Raw genomic sequence first — 13520 nt, forward strand, 5'->3', positions numbered from 1 at the left:
GACCAGGATGGTCTCGATCTCCTGACCTCGTGATCCACCCGCCTCGGCCTCCCAAAGTGCTGGGATTACAGGCTTGAGCCACCGCGCCCGGCCTCAACTTCACCTTTTCAATTGCTCTGGTTTCCACTTTTAATAAAAAGGTAAAAGGAATAAACTCAAATGCACAAGTTCAGCAATCAATTAATAAGCTACTACGACACAAGTGGTGGGCAGAATAATGGCTCCAAAGATACTTAACTTCTGGAACCTATGAATATGTTAGGTTACTTGCAAAGGCAGAATTAAGGTTGCAGCTGAGCTTATCCTGAACTACTAATGTGGGCCCAATGTAAACATAAGGGTCCTTATAAATGAAAGAGAAGAAGGGTCAGAGATTTGAAGAAGCTATGGTGGCTCTGAAGATGGAGGAAGGGGCATAAACAAAAGCTTGCAGGTGCTCCCTGGAAGCACCTGGAAAAGACAAAGAAACAAATTCTACTCTAGAGCCCTCCAGAAGAAACAAAACCCTGCTGACACCTTGATTTTACTCCAACAAAACATATCTCTAACCTGCAGAACGATAAGAGTGTATGTGTGGGGTTTTTGTTTATTGTTTTGCTTGCGGTCATATTTATTATTACAATTTTTTACACCTTAACAACAGTTGTGATCCTGGTGGTCTTTGGCAAGAGGGCATTCAGAAAAGCATGATTTAACTTTGGTATTGTAATGAGAAATTACTATCATGATAAAAACTGTGACTATAGGAACATGAAAAGTTAAATATACAAGAAAAAATGCCTCAGGTTCTGTGCATATGATAATACTGACTTGCAATGCCAAATGAATAATCAGCAAAATTATAAGGCTGATTATAAAGCTTATCTGATTCATGACTGTCAATTAAATATTTTAATATTTCTTCTCAGTAAATTAAAAAAACAGTATTTGTTAGTAGATGAATTGCTAGAAACAGTTTATTAACTGCTTTCAAAGAAACATGTCCAGCAACTTTGAGGAAAAAATGCATATTATTTTTAATTACATACAATCAAACATAATTGGTAACAGTACAAAGGATTACATTTAGCCATGAATAACAGAAAACACCCACAACATTCCTGAAAGAGGAAGGTGCTTATTCTTACATCAAAGTACTGGGTGAAAACAGTCACTGCACAATGCAGCAGAGGAAGAAGCTCTCACGTAGCTATTTTTGACATTACCATTGTAGCTGTCATCTTGAATCAGGAACAGTCAATACCAGTATGAACAGAGGAGTTTACTATACAAATCAGGTCTTCTATCAATTTAATCCATAGACTATGGGAGTCAAATCATCAGAGAATCTTCTCAACCATGACAGCATGAATTGGATGTCTGGTACACAGATTACAGCTTGCAGGAAAATCCAGAGTGTAGATGGATTTTTAGTATGAGTTGTTTTAAGCCACTATTTTTTTCTTTTTGAGACAGGGTCTTGCCCTGTAGCTCAGGCTGGAGTACAGTGGGGTGATTTTGGCTCACAGCAACCTCTGCCTCCTGGGTTCATGTGATTCGCCTGCCTCAGCCCCGTGAGTAGCTGGGGCTACAGGTACAAACCACCAATGCCCATCTAATTTTTGTGGTTTTGGCAGAGATGGGGTTTCCCCATATTGCCCAGGCTGGTCTCGAACTCCTGAGCTCAAAGTGATCCATCTGCCTCAACCTCCCAAAGTGCTGGGATTACAGGCGTGAGCCACTACACCCAGCCCAAGCCACTTAGTAAGAACATGTAGATGCCATTATCTGTTTTTAATTGCTTGAAAATGTGTTTTGCATATCATGTTAGTTTCTATTGCTCTTGTAACCAGTTAACACTAACAAGTATTTAACTTTACAGTTCAAATAGGACAGCATAATTTGATAACAGCCTTATAATCAGTCACCAAGTCCAAAGCTCTGAAAGATTTTTTTTTTTTTTGAGATGGAGTTTCGTTTTGTTGCCCAGGCTGGAGTGCAGTGGCGCGATCTCAGCTCAGTGCAACCTCCGCCTCCTGGGTTCAAATGATTCTCCTGCCTCAGCCTCCCAAGTAGTTGGGATTACAGGCATGCACCACCATGCCCGCCTAATTTTTGTATTTTTAGTAGAGACAGGGTTTCACCATGTTGGTCAGGCTAGTCTCAAAGTCCTGACCTCAAGTGACCTGCCTGCCTCAGCCTCTCAAAGTGCTGGGATTACAGGCATGAGCCACTGCACCCAGCCCCAAAGCTCTGAAAGATTACAACCAAGTCCTTCCCACCTGAAATTAAGTATACAAAAGATTATTAGGCTCATACCTCAATTGCTATTTTATAGGAGAAATCACATTTTTTGTCTTCTCTCTGGAGGCAAAGGAATGTACCAAATTATTTCAACATGTGGAAGGGATGTTAAAGATAGGTGACTGAATTGCAAACTAAAGCTCAAATCCTCTCTACAATATCCACCCAGCAACTGCTAACCTATGCTGAATACTTCCTGGTGATGAGAACTCACTGTCCCAAAGAAGTCTAATCCATTTTTGAATAGCTGTGATTCTTACTTAGCTCTTTATTCTTCGTTGATATCTCTCAACTCCATCCGCAGGGTTTATTTCCTGTCCTCAGCATTAACACATCAGACCTCAAAAATACCTATTGTGTTTGCCCTGAGTTCTCTATTCTCTTGGCTAAACACTCCCAGCTTAGTCAATCATACCTCAAATTTAAATTTAATTTCGAGCTCTGCTGTTAAGTATGTAACATGGACAAGTTATTTAATCTTTCGAAGTCTGTTTTGTTATCAATAAAATGGAGATAATACTGCTCCTTAGGCTTAGAAATGTGTCCCAAAATCTTGGTAGAGTGCCTGCATAGAGCAGACACTGATTAAACAGCAGCCATTATGATAATAATGGCAGGGATTTGAATTCCCACTTGATACAAGTTGCTCTCTTCTGAATGAGCTCCATTTTGTCTTTAACCCTGAAGAATGATGCCTCAAATGGAAAGCAGTATCCAGGGCTTGTCTGAGGTGTACTCTCTAGTGCAGAGGAGAACAGGATTCTCTCTCTCTCCCCTCATCCTAGGTACCCTATTTCCACCAAAGCAGCCTAAGATCAAATCTGTTTTATTTCATGGCCGTATCACATTGTAGCCTCACACAGAATACACTTTGATTAAAATCCATCTTTTAGAAATATTAAAACTGAAAAACTGCCTCCTGGGCATGGTGGTTCATACCTGTAATCCCAGCACTTTGGAAGGCTAAGGTGGGGAGGGTGCCGGGGGAGGGTGGATCACCTGAGGCTGGGAGTTTGAGACCAACCTGACCAACATGGAGAAACCCCATAATCCCAGCCACTTGGGAGTCTGAGGCAGGAGAATCATTTGAACCCAGGAGGTGGAGATTGCAGTGAGCCAAGATCTCACTATTGCACTTCCACCTGGGCAACAAGAATGAAACTGTCTACAAAAAAAAAAAAAAAAAAAAAAAAAAACAAAAAAAAAAAAAAAAACAACAAAAAAAAAAAAAAAAAAAAAAAAAAAAAGGCTCAGCGTGGTGGCTCACACCAAGGTGGGTGGATCACGAAGTCAGGAAAGCGAGACCATCCTGGCTAACACAGTGAAACTCCATCTCTACTAAAAATACAAAAAATTAGCTGATCATGGTGGCATGCACCCATAATCCCAGCTACTCGGGAGGCTAAGGCAGGAGAATCTCTTGAACCCAGGAGGTAGAGGTTGCAGGAAGCCAAGATTGCACCACTGCACTCCAGCTTGGGCAACACAGCCAGACTCCATCTCAAAAACAAACAAACAAAAAACTGAAAAACCACATCTTCCTCATGCTGGATTGAGAAAAAAAAAATCTCAATTGACAAATTATCATACTACTTATGAGAAAGGATCATATGGCTGGGCGTGGTGGCTCATGCGTGTAATCCCAGCACTTTGGGAGGCCAAGGCGGTGGATCACCAGGTCAGGAGTTCGAGACTAGCCTGGCCAACGTAAAACCCCATCTCTACTAAAAATACAAAAATTAGCCGGGTGTGGTGGTATGTGCCTGCAGTCCCAGCTACTCAGGAGGCTAAGGCAGGAGAGTCGTTTGAACCCAGGAGGTGGAGGTTGCCGTGAGCTGAGACTGGGCCATTGCACTAAAGTCTGGGTGACAGAGCAAGACTACGTCACAGGAAAAAAAAAAAAAAAGTGCCAGCACAGTGCCTCAGCCTGCAATCCCGGCACTTTGGGAGGCCGAGGTGGTCGGATCACCTGAAGTTAGGAGTTCAAGACCAGCTTGGTCGACATGGTGAAACCCCGTCTCTATAAAAAAAAAACAAAAAAAATTTAGCAGGGCATGGTGGTGCACACCTATAATCCCAGCTATTGGGGAGGCTGAGGCAGGAGAATTGCTAGAACCTGGGAGGCAGAGGTTGTGGTGAGCCAAGATCGCACCATTGCACTCCAGCCTGGGTGGCAAGAGCAAAATTCCATCTCAAAAAAAAAAAAAAAAAAAAGAAAAAAAAGAGAGAGAGAAAAAAAAAAAAAAAAAAAAAAAAAAAAAAAAAAAAAAAAGGATAATACAATGCAGTATTCCTGAATCAATGAGTAAGAACACTCTGGGAATTGCCTAGCGTGTACTAACTGCTTAGTAAAAGTTTTAAGACTTTCCCTCCATTAACTCAAAACATCCATTATCCATTATCAGAGGTACCTCCTTTATAACAACATAAGCAGCTACAAAATACCAATAGCCATGCATTCTGCTAAGAGTTTATACATATAATTTCTTATAACTCCTAAAACAACTCTGAGTACAGGAAGGCACAAAAAGTTAACAAAATTAAGTAGCAGAGCCAGGAAAACACACCTAGAAAGTGTTGACTCCAGAGCTTACCTTCCTAAATAGTGATTCACAGTAGCTCTCATATTAAATTCTTCAAGCTACAGTTTGTATACTTTCATACACTGCACATGTGATAAAGGGAAGCCTCAGGAAAATGTTATATCATTACATAAAAACACATACACACCCCTGAATTCAATCAAAGGAAAATTTTGGTTCAGTTCAAATTTAACATGAACTTGGTAGCTATAATTTACATCTGTCTCTTAGGTCTGTATATCCCTCCTACAGTATTACCTACTTATGTCTAAAGGTAAAGATAATAAAAGAAAAAAAAATAAACTCAAAATTTAATAGATGTTCCATAGTAACATATAAACTTAAAATTATCTGAGGATAGACCACTGAAGTCCAGGAGAAACACTGATTGTATGTTTCCAAGGAATAAACTACCATTATCCAGTATTTTATTTTATTTTTTTTTAAGACGGAGTTTCGCTCTTGTTACCCAGGCTGGAGTGCAATGGCGCGATCTCGGCTCACTGCAACCTCTGCCTCCTGGATTCAGGCAATTCTCCTGCCTCAGCCTCCTGAGTAGCTGGGATTACAGGCACGCACCACCATGCCCAGCTGATTTTTTGTAGTTTTAGTAGAGACGGGGTTTCACCATGTTGACCAGGATGGTCTCGATCTGTTGACCTCATGATCCACCCGCCTCGGCCTCCAAAAGTGCTGGGATTACAGGCGTGAGCCACCGCGCCCAGCTATCCAGTATTTTAAAACATTAATGCGGCCCTTTTATAAAAGCTCTTGTAGTTACTTATGTTTAAAGAAGACAACAGGAAATGGAAGCATTTCAGTTGCCCATTTGACTGCCATCATTAATATAATTCTCTCCCAACATATAATACTCTGCTATCAGTAATATAATTGAGTATAATAAATAGCAATGGTAGCAGTAATATATCAACTATTCCATAAAGAAAATGAGTCCAAGACTTACCTTCCAAATAACTTAGGGGCCTGAGGCTGGATCCTCATCACAGAAATGGGGTCAATACCCTTATAGAAGGGCTCTTAGAGGATTAAACAAAATAATGTATATACAGCTTTTGGCATAGTACCTGAGATTCAGTAAACATCTACTCAATAACTATTGACGTGACTGAATTTTTTAATTAATGTAATCAATCTACCAGCTTAATGTAATAGGGCAATAAAGTATTAGAGAAGGAAAAGTCCACCCTAAAGAACTCTAAAAACCAAAATATAATTCAGCAGGTCAACTCCATCCAAGAAGTATAAAGGCCATAATAAAATGAACCCACTGGATTCCTGTGGATCCTTAACCCAAGGAGATTAAGAAAACCTAGCTTAACATTGCTAAAATAGAACTGGGCAACTTTGGCTGGGCGTGGAGGCTCATGCCTGTAACCCCAGCACTTTGAGAAGCCAAGGGTGGTGAATCGCTTGAGTTCAGGAGCTCAAGACCAGCTTGGGCAACAAAGCAAGAGACCATCTCTACAAAAAAACACAAAAATTAGCTTGTTGTGGTGGTGCAGGCCTGTGGTCCCAGCCACAGGAGGCTGAGGTGGGAGGATGGCTTAAGCCTGGGAGGCATAGGTTGCAGTGAGCCAAGATGATGCCACTGCCCTCTAGCGTAGGTGACAAAACCAGCCCGTCTTAAAAAAAAAAAAAGAATCAGGCAACTTTGCTCCTCCCTTTAAAAACCTCCAGTGGTTCCTCATTGTCTAATCTACTGACAAAAAGGCTTAACTATTACTATTTACATGGCCAGGAGTGATAGTTCACACCTGTAATCCCAGCACTTGGGAATGCTGAGGTCAGGAGTTCGCTATCAGGCTGGCCAATGTGATGAAACCCCATCTCTAGTAATAATACAAAAATTAGCCGGGCATGGTGGCACAAGCCTGTAAACTTAGCTACTCAGAAGGCTGAGGCAGGAGAATTGCTTGAATCCAGGAGGGAAGATGTAATGTTATTTCTAATTCTTGTGAAATACTGGTACAAAACCACAGAATGGTGGTCTATTAGAAGTCCTTGCAAGCCTGACAAAGCACCAAGCGTTCCACCAGAAAAATTCACACATTAAAACAAAGGCAGCATTACTTGGCTCACTCCATGTTCAGTAATTCTACTGACTGCTTTTACAACCTTCCCTTTCTTTTTTCAATTAGTGTCTCACATACTAACAGTCTCCAACGATCCATGCAGAAAGGTAGCTTTTAGTTGCTACACAGCTATTTCTCCTTTTAAGTACCTGGATATTGCTTTGAGAACTTAATTTAGGAAGTGAGTGAACCACACCTAACAATGTAGCTTTATTCTCTAAGGTGACTAACACCTAGGCCCCAAGTTACAGGTTTCCCTAGGATTTCTACCACTCAAGACACATGTTAAAATAAGCTGTTAGGTTTAGAGCATTGAATATTAAATCTGAGACATCACATTTCATCTAATCCAGCTCCCTTTATACATATGAAACCGAGTCTGGAAAAGTTCATTGTCTAGGAGTTTACAAGGTAACTAGAATCTAGAGCCTCTGACTCTCCAAACCATGCTAAGTGTATTGCACAACCCGGGCATGGTGGCACAAGCCTGTTAGTGGTTCTCATCTTTCAAAAAAGTTATTACTACTATTTTCAAATCAGGCTCAGAAGATGAAATTACCCATTTTCTTACTTTTTGTCATATGACAAAAGCTAGGATTATGGCCACGTGCAGTGGCTCACGCTTGTAATCCCAGCACTTTGGGTGACCGAGGCGGGCGAATCACTTGAGGTCAGGACTTCGAGACCAGCCTGGCCAACTGGTGAAAACCCATCTGTACTAAAAATACAAAAAAAATGAGCGGGGCATCGTGGCACACACCTGTAGTCCCAGCTACTTGGGAGGCTGGGGCACAAGAATTGCTTGAAGCTGGGAGGCAGAGGTTGCAGTGAGCAGAGATCACACCACTGCACTCCAGCATGGGCAACAGAGCAAGACTCCAGCTCAAAAAAAAAAAAAAAAAAACAAAACAGAAATTAGTTATTTTCTATTCTTACTCTCTGCTACAATATACTTTATTAAAAAGTTCCAAGAATAAAAATTTAAGGTGGAATGAAGCTATATGAGTTGTACAGAAACCACCTGATTTTTATAAAGTGGTAATATATCATCACTATAGCAAACTCTAAATTCAAGCCAGTGATCTAAAAGTCAAATGATCCAAAACCCATTCGCCATTACCAATTCCCCAAGCTAGTCAGTACACAGAAGGCTGAACTCATTGTGTAATGACAATGAATACGTCAATGAATGTGAAATGATCAAATGTTCTGGAAAATGTATAAAAGAAACTTTCACTAGTTTGCACAACTAAAGTTATTTACAACTTCAGCGTGTATCATTACACTGAAGTACTCAACTTCAGCTAGTAAAATACGTACTCCAAAAGGTACTGACTCCCTTTGGGTAAAGTGTCATAAATATGCCGTTCCGGAATGTACGTGGAACGTAGCTACCACTTTTTAAAGCTTCATTTGCTGATGTCCCTCCCTGTCCATTCGCCCTACAAGACTAAATATCTTTAAGAATCAAACTAACGGGCTTTTAATCAGTCTTTCACACTGACAAAAATCATGTGATTGGTCTCTCCACCATTTGACTAAGTGATTAAAAACAAACAACCCAATTAAAAACAAACAAAAAACCGCACACTACAATCTTGCTCTAAGACGAGGGATATTTAACAATTAATTATGCGAAAAGCACAGAAGGTACTAGTAGGCCTTACTCTGAGAATTCACTCTTGCACATTGTTTAAAAGATAAAATTTTAACCACCTAGAAATTACTAGAACATAGTGGACATCCCTCTTCAAGAGTCTGACAACCCGGAGAGGATGGTGAGCTTAACACTACTTCTTCCTCTCTGCCACATCAATACTGCCAGAGGATCAAGTCCTATTGGAGTTTATGGTTCCCAAGAACGGCTGGAAAGGCTATGTATGGAACCTCTTGACAGATTTCTTACACTAAGGGTAAAAATCGGCGGGTCCTGATGTGACAAGCCATGGGAAACGGGAAAAGAAAGTCGTCAGTAAAAAATAATAATAATAATAATAATAAAGGGCAATCCCAGAATGGGATCCTTTGGGACAAAGTGGGTTCATTCTTCCACCCTGGCTCCAGGAAATCCCAGAAGCTAATTGAGCTAAAATGCCCCAGTAACCTCTGGGAGGCGGGACGTGACTGCTAAACCAAGGTTGCAGGCCCGTCAGGGGTCTGACCTAGTGGCCAAGCAGGTAGTGACGAACTTCGGGTACCCACGAGGACGGAGCCCCGCTTGAGTCACCAAGGCCCAGTATGAGTGGGTGAGGGCAAGGCTGGTCCAGTCACCCTGAGGACCACAGCCCGTGCAGGGCTCCCGGGGCCGGGCAGAAGCAGCGGGGGTGGGGCCCATCTGGCTCACCTTTGAAGAAGCGCAGTGCCAAGCCGTACAGCTCCTCCAGGCCGAAGCCCCAGCGCTGCTCCAGCCGCCTCGCCTCCTCCGCCGCGCCCCTAGCCGCCGCCTCCCCGGGCTCAGGCTGCTCCCCGGAGGCGCCCGGGACCCGACCGGATCCGGGTGGCGAGGGCGGTGGCAGCGGTGGCGGCAGCAGTGGGGCGCCCTCAGCGCCGGGCCGCTCCTCCGGGTCCGGGCTGAGTGTGAGGCCGTCGACGGACACCTCGAGTCGCTCTGCGTTCAGCACCGCCGCCATCTCCGGCTGCTGCGCCTCCTCGGCGGGGACAGGCGGCGGCCACGTATCGACTTCCTGCTGACCTCTGACCTCCACTTACCGACACCGGAACTTCCGCTGCTGAGGCGGCTGGAGGGCTCTGGGAGAGTGGCTGAGGCCTGGTGCCCCGCCTCCTCCGGAACCAGCAGTTACCCTGGCTCCGCGACTACCCCTTCACGCTCCTTAACTTCCGCTGGTCCCGAACTCTCCTCCCCACCATCACCCCATCCTCTCGGATCCCAGTTGCTGCAGGTGGGCGGGTGTACACCCCAATGTCCCCCGCCCAACCACCCCCACTCCTCTGTTCGGCACTGCGGCTGTCAGTGGAGCCCCACGCCGGGGGTCGGAGCCGGGAGGGTGATGACGTCGGCCAACAGCCAACACCCCAGATCAGAAGCCCTTCACATTTGCAGGGGCTTGCGTGGACGGCAGAGCTCTTTTGCCCCCCACAAACTTCTTTGGCCTTCACAAAAACTAAGGAAATGCAGGGCAAATTACCAATTTTTTTAAAGAGGAAACTGAGGCTGCAGAGAAATTCAGCGACTTTGAGGTTGCAGACGGGGCGGAACCTGGTTTTGCAGGAAGAGAAGCTCATACAATTTGTGGGGACCCTCAGGAAAAAGAGTACAAAAAGTTACGTGCAGGAGGTTAGGCAAGTGTATTTGGAAAGAAAAATAACAAATTACATTTTAAAAGTTAAAACCGGCCTGGAAGCGGTGGCGCAGGCCTGTAATCCCAGCACTTTGGGAAGCCGAGGCGGGCAGGTCACGAGGTCAAGAGATAAAGACTATCCTGGCCAACATGGTGAAACCCCGTCTCTACTAAAAATACAAAAACTGTCTGCGTGTGGTGTCTCGCGCCTGTAGTCCCAGCTGCTCGGGAGGCTGAGGCAGAACCCTGGAGGTGGAAGTTGCAGTGAGCAGAGCTGGCGCCACTGCCTGGGCGACAGCGAGACTCTGTCTTAAAAAAAAAACTTAATAAAACCCACAAGCATCACACACATAACCGTAATATTTTCGTTGACTGCCTGATATCCTTCCACAGGGCGTCTGAGAGCCCAGAAACCTATTTTTTTCTAAAAGATTGAAGTTGTTTCCGACATTATGTATATTCACCTGTGTTTCCAGACTTTGGGGGCACCATTTATGATTATTTTTCCCACCTTTTTTTGGCTGCATACTCTGCCTTTTCATATAACAATTGTTTTGTAACTTTTTTTTTTTTTTGGAGACAGAGTCTTGCTGTGTTGCCCAGGCTNTTTTTTGGAGACAGAGTCTTGCTGTGTTGCCCAGGCTTGAGTGCAGTGGCCTGATCTCGGTTCACTGCAACCTCTGCCTCCTGAGTTCAAGCAACTCTCCTGTCTCAGTCTCTCAAGTAGCTGGGATCACAGCGCCAGCCACCACACCCCGCTAATTTTTGTAAATTTAGTAGAATCCACCTGCCTTGGCTTCCCAAAGTGCTGGGATTACAAGCGTGAGCCACCGCGCCCAGCCCAATTTTTGTATTTTTGATAGAGATGGGGTTTCACCATGTTGACCAGGATGGTCTCAATCTCTTGACCCCGTGATCCGCTCACCTCGGCCTCCCAAAGTGCTGGGACTACAGGCGTGAGCCACCGTGTCCAGCTGTTATGTGCTCTTTTAGGGTTGTTGTTCAGTTTGGGAAACCTCTCTCAAGTTTCGTATATGTGCTATGAGATTTTATGGCCATTTGGCTGCTTCAGTGACAATTTTATGTGTGGTTTTTACTGAAGCCCTAGAGAGTTTTTTCAGGACAAGATTTGTATGCTACATTCAGACAGGCTCTGATCCATTACAGTGAATGAGACATACAACTTCACATACAGACAGACTCACTGTAGTATGACTATAAGTTTATGTCCCATAAACATAGGGATTCTGATACATTCCCTTTTGCATGATTCACATAAAAACAGAAAGAAGTGCAGATGTGACTTAGATTCTCAGTGAGTGAGGATCTTCATTTTGATTAGGCATTGAGAGAACTGATCCCTCTCTTTATAATTTTTCACTTCTGATGGTTGAAAGAATTTTTTAAGTCTTTTAATTATTCAAAAATTTTCTTTCTTCTTTTTTTTTTAAATTTGAGTTTCACTCTTGTTGCCTAGGCTGGAATGCAATGATGCGATCTCGGCTCGCCGCAGCTCTGCCTCCTGGGTTCAAGCGATTTTCCTTCCTCAGCCTCCCAAGTAGCTGGGATTATAGGCATGCACCACCACGTCCAGCTAATTTTGTATTTTTGGTAGAGACAGGGTTTCACCATGTTTACTAGGCTGGTCTCAAGCTCTCAATCTCAGGTAATCTGCCTGTCTTGGCCTCTCAAAGTGCGGCAGTTACAGGCATGAGCCACTGCACCGGACCTAAAAGCTTCATTTTTTATTTAGCTTTCTGATCCTGTGCTTGTGTCTTCAACACTCTCACAATGATTTTTTTTTCCTGGATAAGGAAAATAGGCTTGATCTTGCCATGAACACATTTAGCACACATGGAACCACCATAGGCCCTGCTGACATGTTTTTTTGTTTGTTTGTTTTGGATAATCTCTTAAGAACGTTGGGTCTTACAGCATGCACCCCTTGAAGTCTGCCTGGGTACACACCACAGTAGATTTTGGTGCTTCCCAGCCTTCTTGGTATAAAGGTAAACAATTCTATTGTTCAGGACAGTCTAGGAAGTTTTGTTAGAAGCTGTGTTGTAGGAAAGCCTGCAACAGTATGTCAAACACTGGACCATTCTGTGTGCCTGTAGACAACGTCCCCAGAAGAGGAAAATGAATAGAAGAATTTTCTATGAACTAGCTTTTTCTTTCAAACCTTGTTTCTCTTCCACTACCCATGTGCTTCCTGTGTCAGGCAACATAGGGCTCCTTTGCCCTCTGGCCTTGCACTCTTGTGACATGGCGCTGGCTGAATTGACATAATGGGTAGTTGGTGTATTCCAAAAAGCCATTCCTACACCCACGGTGAGCAACAATTTAACAATATGCAGAAGTGACTGCAAACCACTTAAATGCATGCCACTAACCCCAAATTAAATGTATCCCTATTCATTGTCCCCTTAGCCAGATCCCCCAAAAAGCCTATAGCCATTTCTGTACCTCCTTAGCAGAGGAGGATGATGAAGGGAAGCTAGAAACGAAGACAGAGGTCTTAAATATCTTACTCTCAAAACTTATACAGAAGCATATACTGCTAAGGCCCCTCTAAGGGCCTTGCGATGGGCCTGTGTAAGCAAGGGGTTCCGAAGTTTGAGCTTCACAGACTTTATGATAAACCCACTTTTAGTGGTAGGGGACTAAAAACTAATTCTACTGCTCTAAGATCTGTGTTCTTCCCACTTAGCTTTGATCTTTATATTTAGCTTTAATTAGTTTAAAAATATGCATATTACATGTCTACCCTTCAAAATTTTATAAATATATTCCCCTGTGTTTAGTTCAATAACTGTTTAACATTCAATAACTGTTGGGATGGATAATGAGTAGGGTAAATATAACCCTTCTTCATGAAATGATAGATCCTGTTTTCTAAGTTTTCACAATAAGCATTTATTTTGTAATCAGAAAAAAATGATTATTTTTTAAAAAGTGTACAATAATTATTAAAACCTGTAGAATACACCATGTAAGTAATTAATTACATGGATTTTTTATACAAAAATTAACCAGGCATGGTGGTGGGTGCTTGTAATCCCAGCTACTCAGGAGGCTGAGGCAGGAGAACTGCTTGAACCTGGGAAGCAGACATTGCAGTGAGCTGAGATCGCAACACTGCACTCCAGCTTGGGTGCTGGAGTGAGACCCTGGCTCAAAAAATAATAATAAAAATTATAGGCTGGGTGCAGTGGCTCATACCTGTAAGCCCAGCACTTTGGGAAGCTGAGGTGGGTGGATCA

The 13520-nt window shown here is 43.3% G+C and overlaps 1 protein-coding gene across 1 annotated transcript in view; it reads right to left on the reverse strand.

The window, feature by feature from the left end:
* Positions 1 to 9751, reverse strand: part of ACBD3 (acyl-CoA binding domain containing 3) — a 44280-nt gene extending 34529 nt beyond the window's left edge. Inside the window, exon 1 of the mRNA XM_017526440.2 lies at positions 9303 to 9751. Within this exon, the coding sequence (XP_017381929.1) occupies positions 9303 to 9588 (286 nt within the window). The 5' untranslated portion in view covers positions 9589 to 9751. The remainder of the gene's footprint in view (positions 1 to 9302) is intronic.
* Positions 9752 to 13520: the final 3769 nt, after the last annotated feature.

Source organism: Cebus imitator, unplaced genomic scaffold (genome assembly GCF_001604975.1).
Source record: "Cebus imitator isolate Cc_AM_T3 unplaced genomic scaffold, Cebus_imitator-1.0 Scaffold42, whole genome shotgun sequence".
Classification (NCBI taxonomy): domain Eukaryota; kingdom Metazoa; phylum Chordata; class Mammalia; order Primates; family Cebidae; genus Cebus; species Cebus imitator.